The sequence below is a fragment of the Rana temporaria genome, chromosome 3 (assembly GCF_905171775.1).
Source record: "Rana temporaria chromosome 3, aRanTem1.1, whole genome shotgun sequence".
In the NCBI taxonomy this organism is placed as follows: Eukaryota; Metazoa; Chordata; class Amphibia; order Anura; family Ranidae; genus Rana; species Rana temporaria.
Window position 1 is genome coordinate 59,411,853 of NC_053491.1, and position 13,755 is coordinate 59,425,607.

A 13,755-nucleotide genomic window follows, 5' to 3' on the forward strand; every position below is an offset into this window, starting at 1 on the left:
ATAATATTAAATTGTGTTTTTTTATTTTTTTACATTTTGATCACTTTTATTGCTGTCACAAGGAATGTAAACATCCCTTGTGACAGCAATAGGTGGTGACAGGTACTCTTTATGGAAGGATCGGGGGTCTAAAAGACCTCCGAGCCCTCCTTTGCACTTCAAAGTATTCAGATCGCCGAAAACGGCGATTCTGAATACTGTGTACTTTTTTAAATCCGGCGCCATTGGCAGCCGAGAAACCCGGAAGTGACGTCATGACGCCGCTTCCGTGGTTTCAATGCGGAGACTGAATCAAAGCCGCTTACGGCTTAGTGTCAGTCTCCAACCTGGACACAGAAGGCGGCGGATCTAGAAACGGGTCTCCCGGTGGGACGGGAGGCCCGGTCAGAGCGGTGAAAGGCGGCGGGAGGGGGGGATGTCCCCTCCCGCTCCTCCGGCATAACAACCGAGCGGCTTTTAGCCGCATCGGTTGTTATGTTTGGATAGCCGATCGCCCGCTCTAAACAACGGTCCTGGGATGATGCCTGCACTAATATATATATATATATATATATATATATATATATATATATATATATATATATATATATATATATATATATATATATATAATTACACAGTATCTCACAAAAGTGAGTACACCCCTAATTTTTGTAAATATTTTATTATATCTTTTCAAGTGACAACACTAGAGAAATGACACTTTGCTACAATGTAAAGTAGTGAGTGTACAGCTTGTATAACAGTGTAAATTTGCTGTCCCCTCAAAATAACTCAACACGCAGCCATTAATGTCTAAACCGCTGGCAACAAAAGTGAGTACACCCCTAAGTGAAAATGTCCAAATTGGGTCCCAAGTGTCAATATATTGTGTGGCCGCCATTATTTTCCAGCACTGCCTTAACCCTCTTGGGCATGAAGTTCACCAGAGCTTCACAGGTTGCCACTAGAGTCCTCTTCCACTCCTCCATGATGACATCACAGAGCTGGTGGATGTTAGAGACCTTGCGCTCCTCCACCTTCCATTTTGAGGATGCCCCACAGATTCTCAATAGGGTTTAGGTCACATGAAAAGATAGAATAAAATTATTTACAAATATGTGAGAGGTTTACTCACTTTTGAGATACTGTGTGTGTGTGTGTGTGTGTGTGTGTGTGTGTATAATATATATATTTTGTGTGTGTATATATTTATGTATAATTATAAAAATAAATATTTATTATTTTCCTGCAGAAAATGAAACCATTGTCCAAACTCTAAAGATAGAAAACCTTGACCTGCAGAAAAAGCTTGATGAAAAATCTGTCAACCCCAAAGAAAGGTAACATTACTGTGTGTGTGTGTGTGTGTGTGAAGTTTTATATTGTGTGCTTTTTGTTTATTTTGAATCAAAGTAACCCATTTACTTGATGTTCTCTTGTCATTTTAGTTCTTCACCAGAAGAGGGTTCCGAGAAGGGCTGTGATATGTGTAAAGGAAAGGCTTTAGAAGAGATGCGTTCTCAGTATATCAAAGCTGTGGACAAAATAAAAAGTAAGGCAAATAAAAAATAAGACTTAGATTTCAGTTCAGTGGACTCTCCAGTGTCAGCTGAGGATTAAAAGCTTACTTCATGTTACACCAATATTTAAGGTGAAACATGGTCCTGTTCCCGATCCCTCTCTGCCAGTTTCTGTTAATAAGAAAACACGCCCTGAGTCAGACAGTGCAACAAGGCAAGTTTAGCATCTTTGCATATTAGTATATTAAATGAGGAGTGTAGGAGTCCAAACCCCCTGGACCAAAACCCTATGAGGCAAGGACAAGCCCACCAAAGGTGTACTACATCACCCCGTTGGCCACAACCTCTAAATCATCATAGGGTGGGGTTCGTGCTCGCTATAGGGGCCAGAACCCAGTACCACCAAGAAGAACTATGCACTCTATACCTTTTTTTACAATGATAGTTGCATTTAAACATTTGTACGGGCCATACTATGTATTCTCCAAAACTTTAAAGCATCGTTCCACCCAAAGATGGAATTCTGCTTTAAGTGCAGGCGACCCCCAACATGACGATTTTTTTTGGGGGGGGGGGGGGTACCCTTTTTTTAGAGGTACCCAGCTCCCACTTCCTCCCCTGGCGCCGTGGCCCGGGAAGAAAAATCACCTCTCCCCCTCCCATCTCCTGGGACATGTCGCAGGTCCCAGAAGATTCCCTTGCCATTCGCAGTGCGGCTCGTGCATGTGCAGTGAGTCCACATCCGGGGCACCCACAGTTAGAATGCCACTTAGAGGAGCAGGGCTTCGTGCGCCTGCATCGCTGGACCGTGGGACAGGTGAGTGATTTTTAAATGTCAGCAGCTACACTTTTTTTTTGGGTGGAATTCTGCTTTAAAGTTATTGAACAGTCTTGTGTTTTTTTTTTTGCTATAATAAACATGTCATACACACCTGCTTTGTTGCAGTGGATTTGCACAGAGCAACCCAGAGCCTCCTCTTCTCAGGTCCCTGTTCTGTACTCCTAGCCCCTCTTTCATGTTCAGTGCCCCCACAGTAAGCAGCTTTCTTTGGGGGCACTCGAGCCGAGTCACAGCTCCCTGTGTCCATTCAGACAGAGCCCTGACCTGGCCCTACTTCCTCTCTTCCCTGATTGACTAGCTGAGTTTGACAGCAGCGGGAGCCAATGGCGTCGCTGCTTTGTCTCAGCCAATCAGGAAGGAGAATCTCTAACGGCTGAGACACTCGCGGACATTGCTGGACAGAGAGGGACCTCAGGTAAGTATTAGGGGGCTGCTGCACACAGAAGGCTTTTTATCTTAATGCATATAATGCATCAAGATAAAAAATCTGCCTTTACAGCCCTTTTAATAAGGACCTATTGAACTTTATTTTTGTGCAGCACACAGCGCTGAACAAAAGGCACGTTTTTTTTCTAAGTAAGGGCTCATTCAGATGGGCGATTAATCCTGTCCTCCATGCAGAGCCCCCGGCAGGTGTGTTCACATCCACATTGGAGCTGCATGCAGGCAGTGTCTGCATTCAGATCCACGCTCCTGCCCACACATCAAACCTTGACATGCACTTGTGTCTGTGCAGTGTGCATCCATTTCTATGGGCTGCCTGCATGCAACTCTGAGGTGGATGCACACCCATCTGCCAGCGACTCCGCACAGAGGACTGGATTTCTTCCACCTTCTGCATTAGGCCTAAAGGGTCAGTCCACCCAGAAATATTTGCTATCTGTTTCTAGTCTATCACCAACTGGCTTCTTATTTCTTTAGGACCTCAATCTTTTGGATCTGTATACCATAAATTCTGACTGCTGTCCTCCTTGGGTTGTATACACTTCTCTTCCTAAATTCATCATGGTATAAATGTAAAATGTGCAAGCCTGAGAGGTTTAGGAGTTGGGTTTTATTTATGAAGCTTTGTCCAAAAACAGAAAAAGGTGAACTAATCTTCAGATTTTTTTAATTGTCTCAAAATGGGAAAAGGTGCTAGTAAATGTATTTTTGTATAAAAGAAAAAAAGAAAAAGGGGGACTTCACCTGTTCAGTAATCTCTGTGCAATGTTTTTTGTTGTTCTTGACACTTTTTCCTTCCGACGGTGACGGCAGGGGCAGATCTTTGCTAATGTGAAATCTTACTGTTTTACTTGTATATGTGCTATATGTTTAGTTCTACATACTTGCTAGTCAGTAGTTGGAAAAATCTACAGGGTGGGCCATTTATATGGATACAACTTAATAAATTGGGAATGGTTAGTGATATTAACTTCCTGTCTGTGGCACATTAGTATATGTGAGGGGGGAAACTTTTCAAGATGGGTGGTGACCATGGCGGCCATTTTGAAGTCGGCCATTTTGAATCCAACTTTTGTTTTTTCAATAGGAAGAGGGTCATGTGACACATCAAACTTATTGGGAATTTCACAAGAAAAACAATGGTGTGCTTGGTTTTAACGTAACTTTATTCTTTCATGAGTTATTTACAAGTTTCTGACCACTTATAAAATGTGTTCTATGTGCTCTCCAGTGACATGCGGCGAGTGCTACGCTGTGGGCTCTTGCTGAATAAAGCTAGGACAGCCACTGATGTTTCTTCATTAGAACCCTTTCACACTGGATACGCCTATAGCGGAGCATTAAAATCGCAGTAAAACACCGCGATTTTAACGCTCCGCTATAGGCGTATCCAGTGTGAAAGGGGTCTAATGAGGAAATATCAGTGGCTGTCCTAGCTTCATTCAGCAAGAGCACACCATTGTTTTTCTTGTGAAATTCCCAATAAGTTTGTGTCACATGACCCTCTTCCTATTGAAAAAACAAAAGTTGGATTTAAAATGACCGACTTCAAAATGGCCGCCATGGTCACCACCCATCTTGAAAAGTTTTCCCCCTCACATATACCACATATGCCACAAACAGGAAGTTAATATCACCAACCATTCCCATTTTATTAAGGTGTATCCATATAAATGGCCCACCCCGTAGTTTTGGAAAAAAAATCGTAACCTTTTATTTATGGTTTGAACAAAAACAAAATGTAGGTACTGTTTTTTGACAATAGTGAAAATACTTAATTGTTCCCAACAGGTGACATGCTTCGATATATTCATGAAAGCAAAGGAAGGGCTGCTGAAATGTTGAAGTCGGAAGTTTTAAAAGAACGTCAAGAAACGGCACGAAAAATGCGGAAATATTACTTAACCTGTTTGCAGCAGTTATTAAAGGATGATGGAAAGAATGAGGGGTGAGTGGTTGAAATGTATAGTGACAACATCAGCTGGCCATGGATGAATCAAAATACGGCCAGTTCAGCCGGAGCTGGACACATTTGGATCCACATGTGGCTGCGCCCGCTCAACAGAAGTCGATCCAATGACTTCTGTCACACAAAATTGTTGGAAAATTTCTCTCGATCACCAACTGCAGTCGTTAATCTGTGTGTTCTGACAGTCCCTGCTGTCAGGATACAGAATACAATGTCTCCATGGGGAGGATTCCTCTATCCACCTCGATTGTTTGAATGAAAGAATCTGTTTGTTTTTTTTGGTCCAGCCTACTGGCCAAAGGAGAAAAAAGTGTTCCATCAATGGCTAGCTTTAACCACTTAAGGACCACCTAACGCCGATATACGTCGGAAGAATGGCACGGCTGGGCACAAGCACGTACCTATTTAAACGCCCTCGACCGGTCCGAAGCTCCGTGACCCGATCACCGCCGGAGTCCCGCGATCGGTCACGGGAGCTGAAGAACGGGGAGAGGTGTGTGTAAACAAACCTTCCCCGTTCTTCACAGTGGCAATGTCATTGATCGTCTGTTCCCTGATGTAGGGAAAGGCGATCAATGACGTCACACGTCCAGCCCTGCCCCCCTACAGTTAGAAACACATATGAGAGTAAGGGAGGGGTAACCATATGAGATAAAAGGAAAAGAAAAACAAGATGAAAGATCAGGAGGTATAGGATAGACCCATGTTGTTAATGTTGTTGTTGTTGTTGTTATTTCTGTTATTTATGTAGAGTTGTTTGTATTTTAAATGTGATCCGTTTTTGTGTATGTTCTTTGGAAATGTAAAGTATATTTGTGTTTCTTAAAAAACTTTGAAAAAACAAAATGTTAAAATCAAAAAAAAACTCATATGAGGTCACACTTAACCCCTTCAGCACCCCCTAGTGGTTAACTCCCAAACTGCAATTGTGATTTTCACAGTAAACCATGCATTTTTATAGCACTTTTTGCTGTGAAAATGACAATGGTCCCAAAAATTTGTCAAAATTGTGCGATGTGTCCGCCATAATGTCGCAGTCATGAATAAAATCGTTGATCGCTGCCATTAGTAGTAAAAAAATATATATATATTAATAAAAATGCAATAAAACTATCCCGTTTTGTAAACGCTATAAATTATGCGCAAACCAATCGATAAGCGCTTATTGCGATTATTTATTTTTTCTTTCCAAGAATAGGTAGAATACGTATCGGCCTAAACTGAGGAAAAACGTTTTTTTTATATATATTTTTGGGAGATATTTATTATAGCAAAAAGTAAAAAATATTCAATTCTTTTCAAAATTGTCGCTCTATTTTTGTTTATAGCGCAAAAAAATTCAAATTAAATTTTAAAAGCAAAGAGAATGTGGAAATTATGATTAAAAAATACCTAATTGTATTATGCAGGCAAATGCTTAGCATATGGAGTAATTCACACTTATGTGTTGCAACTTTATAATAGAATTCCCTTATCAGTGTTTGGGGATATACAGACTTGAAGAACTTTAGATCTTGCGGTTATGAGAGCGGACACTAAAGCCCCGTACCCACAGGCCAAATGTCGGGAGACATCGGCCGGTTAAAAAGAAAACTGGTAGACATTCAGCCCGTGTGTAAGTCAGTCTGGTCAGACGAGCACGCTGGGGTGGATTGAGAGGCGGTTTTTAGCACAAAAACGTCTGAAAAGCACCCCAGTGTGAAAGGGGTCCAAGATCCGTTTTTGATTTTATTTCTCCATTTGAATCGGTGTAATTGATTGACAAATGCATCATAAATGCCTGTTTACACTAACCCTTATGCTTGTTCATATCAGAATGTGTCATTATGTGTGTGTTTTTATCTAATTTCTTAGTGCTGAAAAGAAAATCATGAATGCGGCAAGCAAGCTTGCAACTATGGCCAAAGTTCTGGAAACTCCCATCTCTCACAAAACTCAGAGCAGAAACTTCAGAGTAGGTATGTATAATAGCAGTGCGTGGTGAGCTGATCATACACTGTTCATTTATTATTCGTTCAACCAGCCGGCAAATGAGATGGCTGTAGGAACCCCCCTGCCGGGACATTGGCTGCAGCCACTGATCAACAAAATATTTCCAACTTGTCCCTTCAGCAGAAATTGGTCAAACGTCCGATTTCTGTTGAGGGGAGGTGCCATACTCTGACATTGATTTGACTAGCTTTAGGGAACTGGTGTGCTGCATGTTGCACAATGTATCAGTGATTTGTCATATCGTGTAGCAATTGGGATTTTTTTATTGTAGGAGAAGCCTTTTGCACATGAACCTAATAAAACGTGAACATTGTTTCAAAGGATCCCGTTAGAACAGAAATATGGATGTTCTCAATGCTGACTTAGAGATGGTTCGGAGGCTGACCCAGAACAAGCATGTGGTGTTGCTGGACACTTAATACCAGGCATGTGCTTGGTCCAGGTTTGTCATTTGGCAACTAGTGAAGGAAGATGTAGGCCAAGAAGCTTACACTTTGCAAAATAGTCAGCATTTCCAGCTATTCTACCTCTCCTTCCTTGTAAGCTTAGATAATTAGGTGGGGGGGGGGGCACAAGTCCCTGTATAAGTAATCAAAAAGGTAAGTCCCCACCCCTCCTCAAAAAGAGGTGATGTGGGAAAAGTGGATTTTAATATTTCAGTATTTTAATATTTCAATATGTCTAAAAACGACAAATTTTATCTATACAAATATATATTTAAAAAAATCATCAACATATTATTTCGAGAGTCAACATATGATTTAACCATTCCATGCAATCAACGCATGGTCTTGGTGCATATAACTTTTGATGCATATGGATTAATGTGTTTTGCCCAAGCAAAGGGGCTTCTTCAGGACCCATGTTTCAATATTGATAAGTTAAATAGCTGAGATGTTGACCACCAAAATATCTGATTCATCACGCCTAATATAGCCACAGTCAAGCAGAAAGGTATATATCCACAGGTATATCAATTTTCATTAAAAACAAGGGACAAAAGCACCAACAGATCCCTGCCATCAGTAGGTCTAATAAAAAGTGATGAAACACAATAAGTAGACTACTAGGAGAAATAATCAGAAATGCCATTCATATTGATCCTGATATATGTAGTTTAATCATCAAGGATCACAAGACTGAACCAAGCAGGAACCCCAGGTCTCAATATGACTAGAGAGAGGAGCTATCCACCAGTGTCATGATCAGACCGTGCACTATGTGGCCTAAGGTGCCAAAATGTGGGCCCTGAAGAAGCCTCTTTGCTTGGACGAGACACGTTGATCCATATACATCAGAGGTTATATGCACCAGGACCACGCTTTGATTGCACCAAATGGTTATATCATATGTTGACATATGTCTATATAATATGTTCCAATGATACATATATTATTTTTTTTGTATAAATAATAAATTGTAGTTTTTAGACATTTTTGCATTGCTGCGTTATATCTTTTTTTTGTTTTGGCACCTTAAGATTCCCTTTTCCCACCATTTCCTTTTTTTTTTTTTGAGGAGAGGTGGGGACTTATCTTTTTTGATTCCTTGTAAGCTCAGCCTAATAATCCAGACCTTTAGCCTTGTTTTATGCTAAGAAATACTGTATGCACTACGCCACAAACTGGAATGAGCAATGCATGTTTTAGAATTTTGATTCTTCCATCTATTGCACAACAACATCAGGTCTTCATGCAGGGAAGTTTTCCAAAAAAGTCTCCCAAGTGCAATAAAGGGCACCTTAGACTGCTAAATTCACTTCTCTTCACAAAGAGCTTAGAAACAGCCCATTCATTCGAAACAATGATCAAAATCGGATGCATCACTTGTTACTGGTATGTTTATGGGTAGCATGGTATATTAGTGAAGTTATGGTGATGGATTATGTAAAGGTTGACAGGCAGAAATAATTAGGTGGACACTAATAGCCGGTTTACACTGGGGCGACTCGTCAGGCGACAAGTCGCGTCTCATTCTATTCAATAGAACCGTTCTAATAGGAGCGACGCAAGTCGCTCCGACTTAGAAAAAGGTTCTTGTACGACTTCGGGGGCGACTTGCATTGACTTCTATACAGAAGTAATTTTGCAAGTCGGCTCTGAAGTCGTCTTCAGGACGCCTTGCCGAGTCGCCCCCGAAGTCGTGCCGCCCCTGTGTGAACCGGCTCTGCTACATTTATGCTTTTTTTGTTTGTTTGTTTTCTATTCTTTTCATTCAACCAGTGGGTTTAAGTAAAAATAAGATAAAATGAGCCGATTCCAACATCCCCACACTTGAGAAGGATGGGGGCATCACTCCGACTGAGTCATTGTATTCTTGTCCGCCCTCAAAATGCAATGATCAGTGTTGCACGCTACAGCTGACGGCATTGGTTGGTCGGGAAAAAGACAAACAAGTTGATCGATCAACTTTTATCTGCCCATACATGGATAGAAATTAGTCCACTAAGTTGCGGGGTTGCGGTTAGTCCCAGTGACCTTAATAGACAAGTTTGAAAGATGCTCTGCAAGATCGACAAGCTCTGCAAGTTGAGCTAAATGCAAGGTGTAATGAGTACTACGCCGTCTGGCTGCAATGTTAGGATTTAGGTGTATGGTCAGGGGGCTGTAAACATGTGGATTAACTGCCTGCTTTTACTGCTCCTTTGCCACCCATATGAAATGGCCTTTAAAGGGGAGGTCCACCCGAATATATATTTTTTTTATTTTTTTTTTTAAAGTCTATTCCCGGGGTGGGTGCAAATACCTGTATTATACAGGTATCTGATCCTCCCTGAAAGGTGCCAAATGTGACACCGGAGGGGGGGGGGGGGGGTTTGTAGTGGTTCAGAAAAGTGGGGGTTCACTTTTTGTGTGGACCTCCGCTTTAAGAAGTTGAAATGGCTATTTTATACACTATTTCTTAGGATTTATATTTAACATATTTTTTTTTGTATTATTCACCTCTATATATAAGGCAGGATTTTCAAAGAGGTAATTCCATATCTCTGTGTCACATTGGCATTATTCTTCCCTCCCTGCATTACTTTTTTCAGTGTTAGACTGTCTGGTGTAACCACTGCCAAATTCTTTTCTTCTGTATTATGAGTAGGATATTTCAGGAATGCGGAGCAATGTGTCTACTCAAGTTCATATTTGAAATATTCCATAGAAACCATTTTCTTCCACTGCCTCACCTGCAGATCAGTAAAATCTGTACTGTATATTTTAATGAGTGGCCTGTGTAGGTGCTTTTATGTTTTTAAATCCATATGGGAACACCTGTATCTGTGTATTCTGAAGTCCTTCTACACGTTTGTGATCAAGAGCTGCATTGTTTAACCAATTCACCTCCGCAAGATTGTGATACGGCAGTAGGTTACTTTAACTGACAATTATGTGGTCATGCGACACACAAATGGAGCTTTATTTTGATGGTATTTGATCACCTCTGTGTTTTCCGCTATAAAAAAAAAAAACGTCGGACAATTTGAAAAACATAAATATATACCGTATAGGCCGAGTTTTTCAGCACATTTGTTTGTGCTGAAAATGCCCCTCTTGGCTTATACGGTATCACCTTTTTGCACCCGATCTCCCAGACTTTGGGGCCCTGGTGCCGGCCGTAGGTCCCCTGGACCCCAATCTTGGCTCACATGTAGCCCCACTCTTCCTCTACAAGTGTGCAGTTTGTTGTCTGGGGGATTTATGGCCGGGGAGCACCGTTTTTTTTTTTTGTTTTCCCCCAAAGCCAGGCACCCCTTCTATAGACTCCCATGTTAAACATCAGTCTAGTCATGGGCACAGTGAGGAATGCGGATGGACACCCTAGGCTTATACTCAAGTCAATACGTTTTCCCATTTTTTTGTGGTAAAATTAGGTGCCTCGGCTTATATTCAGGTTGGCTTATACTGGAGTATATACTCTGTGTGTGTGTGTGTGTGTGTGTGTGTGTGTGTGTATAATATATATTCTAAAATTAGATCCTGCTATAAAACATATCCAAAAGAAAAGTAAAACATGGAATTTGTTCATCAATTTAGGCCAATATGTATTCTGCTACATGTTTTTGGTAAAAAAAAATCCCAATAAGTGTATATTGATTTGCGCAAAAGTTATAGCATCTACAAACTATAGGATATATTTTTGGAATTTTTTTTTTTTTTTTTTTTTTTTACTTGTAATGGCGGCGATCAGTGACCTCTAGCGGGACTGCGATATTTCGGCGGACAAATTGGACACCTGACACTTTTAACCCTTCTGACCCTTCTTTGGGGACCAGTGACATTATAGTGATCAGTGCTAAAAAAAAAAAAAAAAAAATGCACGGACACTGTACTAATGACACTGGCAGGGAAGGGGTTAACTTCGGGGGGGGCGATCAAAGGGTTAAGTGTGTGCCTAGCTGGTGATTGAGTGTAGTGGGGGAGATGCTTTTACTAGTGAAAGGCATGGGTCTGTGTTTCTGCTTTACAGGAACACAGGATGAATGCTTTCTGTATTGACAGAACGGCAATCTGCTTTTTTTTTTACATAGGCAGACTGACTTTCTGTCTGTTTACCGAATGATCAGCAGGGGTTGGTGGACATCAGGCCCACTGATCGCTCCCACTGTGTAAAATCACAGCATGAGTGAGCCACCAGCGGCGCGCCTGATTCCCAGGGATGCAGTTTTGTTTTTTTATATATATATATATATATATATATATATATATATATATATATTATACCGTATTTGCCGGTGTATAAGACGACCCCCCAACTTTACAGTTTTTTAAGATTTTTTGCCTGTACTCACTGTATAAGACGACCCCCCTTCCGAGGCTTCCAACGATTCATATTTCTTCCTTCTGGAGCCATAATCTTCTTCATTCTTGCTGAAGCTGGAGCCATATTCGTCTTCCTTCTTGCTGGAGCCATATTCTTCTTCCTTCTTGCTGGAGCCAATCACAGCGAGCGATGAATTCTATTAATGAATACAAAGCCTGCTTGGATTGGCAGAGGCTGTAACATCATAAGCCCACGCCTCTCTGACTCTCAAAGCCAATCCGAGCAGGCTACTGTATGTAGCCTGCTCAGATTGGCAGAGGTTGTTACTCCAATCGAGCAGGCTCTGTATTCATTTGAATACGTCGCTCAACGGGATTGGCTAAGCGGTATATACTGTATGTAGCCAAAGCTGCAATACAGTATTACCACACATACAGCAGGCAGCTGACCCGGAGTATAAGACGACCCCTGCTTTTTGGCCATTTTATTTAAGTGTAAAAGGTAGTCTTATACGCCAGCAAATAGAGTGTGTGTGTGTGTGTGTGTGTGTGTGTATGTGTATGTGTATGTGTGTATATATATATATATATATATATATATATATATATGTATGTATATATATATATATATATATATATATATATATATATATATATATATATATATATATATATATATATATATATATATATATATATATATATATAGCCAATTCAGATATTCTACAAATTTTAACCATAGAAACAAGAACCTACTTATGTGAATGAGATTTCTGATTTCCTAAATGTTCTGTTTTTTTTTTTTTTTTATTATTATTATTTTGCTTAAAGTGATTTCTAAAGGCTCTTTTTTTTTTTTTCTTTCCTTAAAATAAAAAAAGAGCCCCTTTTACTTACCTGCTCTTTAGACTAGTATTGCACAGAGCGTCCCAAGCCTGATCTTATGAGGTCCCCTGCTGGCGCTCTGCTCCTCCCGTTCTGTGTCTGCCCCCATAACAATCCACTTGCTGTTGGGGGGGGGGGGGGGGGGCGGGGCATATATGCAGGCTTGCTCCCAAGCCAGGGCTGTGTGTGTTTTTAATAAATGTAAAATTATTGGTTCTTTTTTTTTTTTTTTTCATAGCTCCTGTACAGATTGGAAATAAAACTGAGCATGAAATGGCAAAATCTGTGAATGCTCAGATTTGTGTAACTGACAGACTAAAGACACCAATCACAGAGCAAAGAACGATTGATGAACTGATTAGGAGACATATGAAAGAGAAGCTTGATGGAAGCATATTCCCGACTGTGGACACATCAGCCAGCAAACAAGATGAAATATCAAGGCAGCTCAGAAAGGACTGTACCATTGCTCCACCAGTATGTACATTGCCTCTAGAAGAGGGCCGTACTTTAAACTGTACGGGTTCAGATGCAGAGTCCAACCAGAGGCCTTTTCATGGCCGCAGCGAGCCCTCTTTTTTACAGGGCTTAAAATCTTTTGACTGCCAGGATCATCTTAAGGCCAAAGGATCCAGGAGACGGTTTGAACTTCAAGAAACTCCAGTGCGGGATAACGGAGACAATGGTTGGGGCTTGGTCAGTGGCAAAGGTCTCTTCCCATCACAAAGCCCTTTAACCAGCATGAAAGTGCCGTCTTACAATCTGGACGCTGGAGGGAAACTTTCAGCAGCAGGTTTATTTTCTCATGCAGAGGAAAGTCGTGATGCCTTTGGCAGCAGATATGAAGGTCAGAATCACTCTGCTCACATTGCAAAGAGAAGAGATCAGACTCCCAGTACATGGCATTCTAGTAAAATCACGGGCCATCCGCCCACATCTGTTGAGTCAGGGCCATACTCCGATGTAGGTCGAGACAACCAACTACCTCAACGAACATTATTGAAGGATTTTGCCACTCCACCGCAAGACAGTGGCTTTGACAGTCCGTTCCCTGATGTAAATAGTTTTAAATGACACTGGTGTGCTATATAGTTAGTTTTTTTTTAATTTTCAAAAAACATTTATTTATTTTTTGACATGCGTGTATATAAATGATTTTTATATTTTATATTTGTTTTATATGTGTGTGCAGAGATGTATTTTTCTACTTTTAATTTATGTGTTTGTTCCTACAATTGTGCTATTTAAAATAAAGTTAATTTGAGTTTTTTAAGGTTTAAGCTGCTGTGAATAGTTTATAAGGAAAGTGAAGCATAAAAAATGGGTCATTAACCACATCAATACTGGGCATTTTCACCCCTTTCTTTCCCTGAC

General features: G+C 40.7%; 1 protein-coding gene across 4 annotated transcripts in view; it reads left to right on the forward strand.

The window, feature by feature from the left end:
* CEP152 (centrosomal protein 152) overlaps positions 1 to 13,531 on the forward strand; it is a 77,351-nt gene extending 63,820 nt beyond the window's left edge. For all 4 annotated transcript variants that reach the window (XM_040342648.1, XM_040342649.1, XM_040342650.1 and 1 more), the window contains 5 exons: positions 1,235 to 1,322; positions 1,431 to 1,534; positions 4,579 to 4,735; positions 6,611 to 6,714; positions 12,620 to 13,531. In XM_040342648.1, the coding sequence (XP_040198582.1) occupies positions 1,235 to 1,322; positions 1,431 to 1,534; positions 4,579 to 4,735; positions 6,611 to 6,714; positions 12,620 to 13,455 (1,289 nt within the window). In that variant the 3' untranslated portion in view covers positions 13,456 to 13,531. The remainder of the gene's footprint in view (positions 1 to 1,234; positions 1,323 to 1,430; positions 1,535 to 4,578; positions 4,736 to 6,610; positions 6,715 to 12,619) is intronic.
* The last annotated feature ends 224 nt before the right edge of the window (positions 13,532 to 13,755 follow it).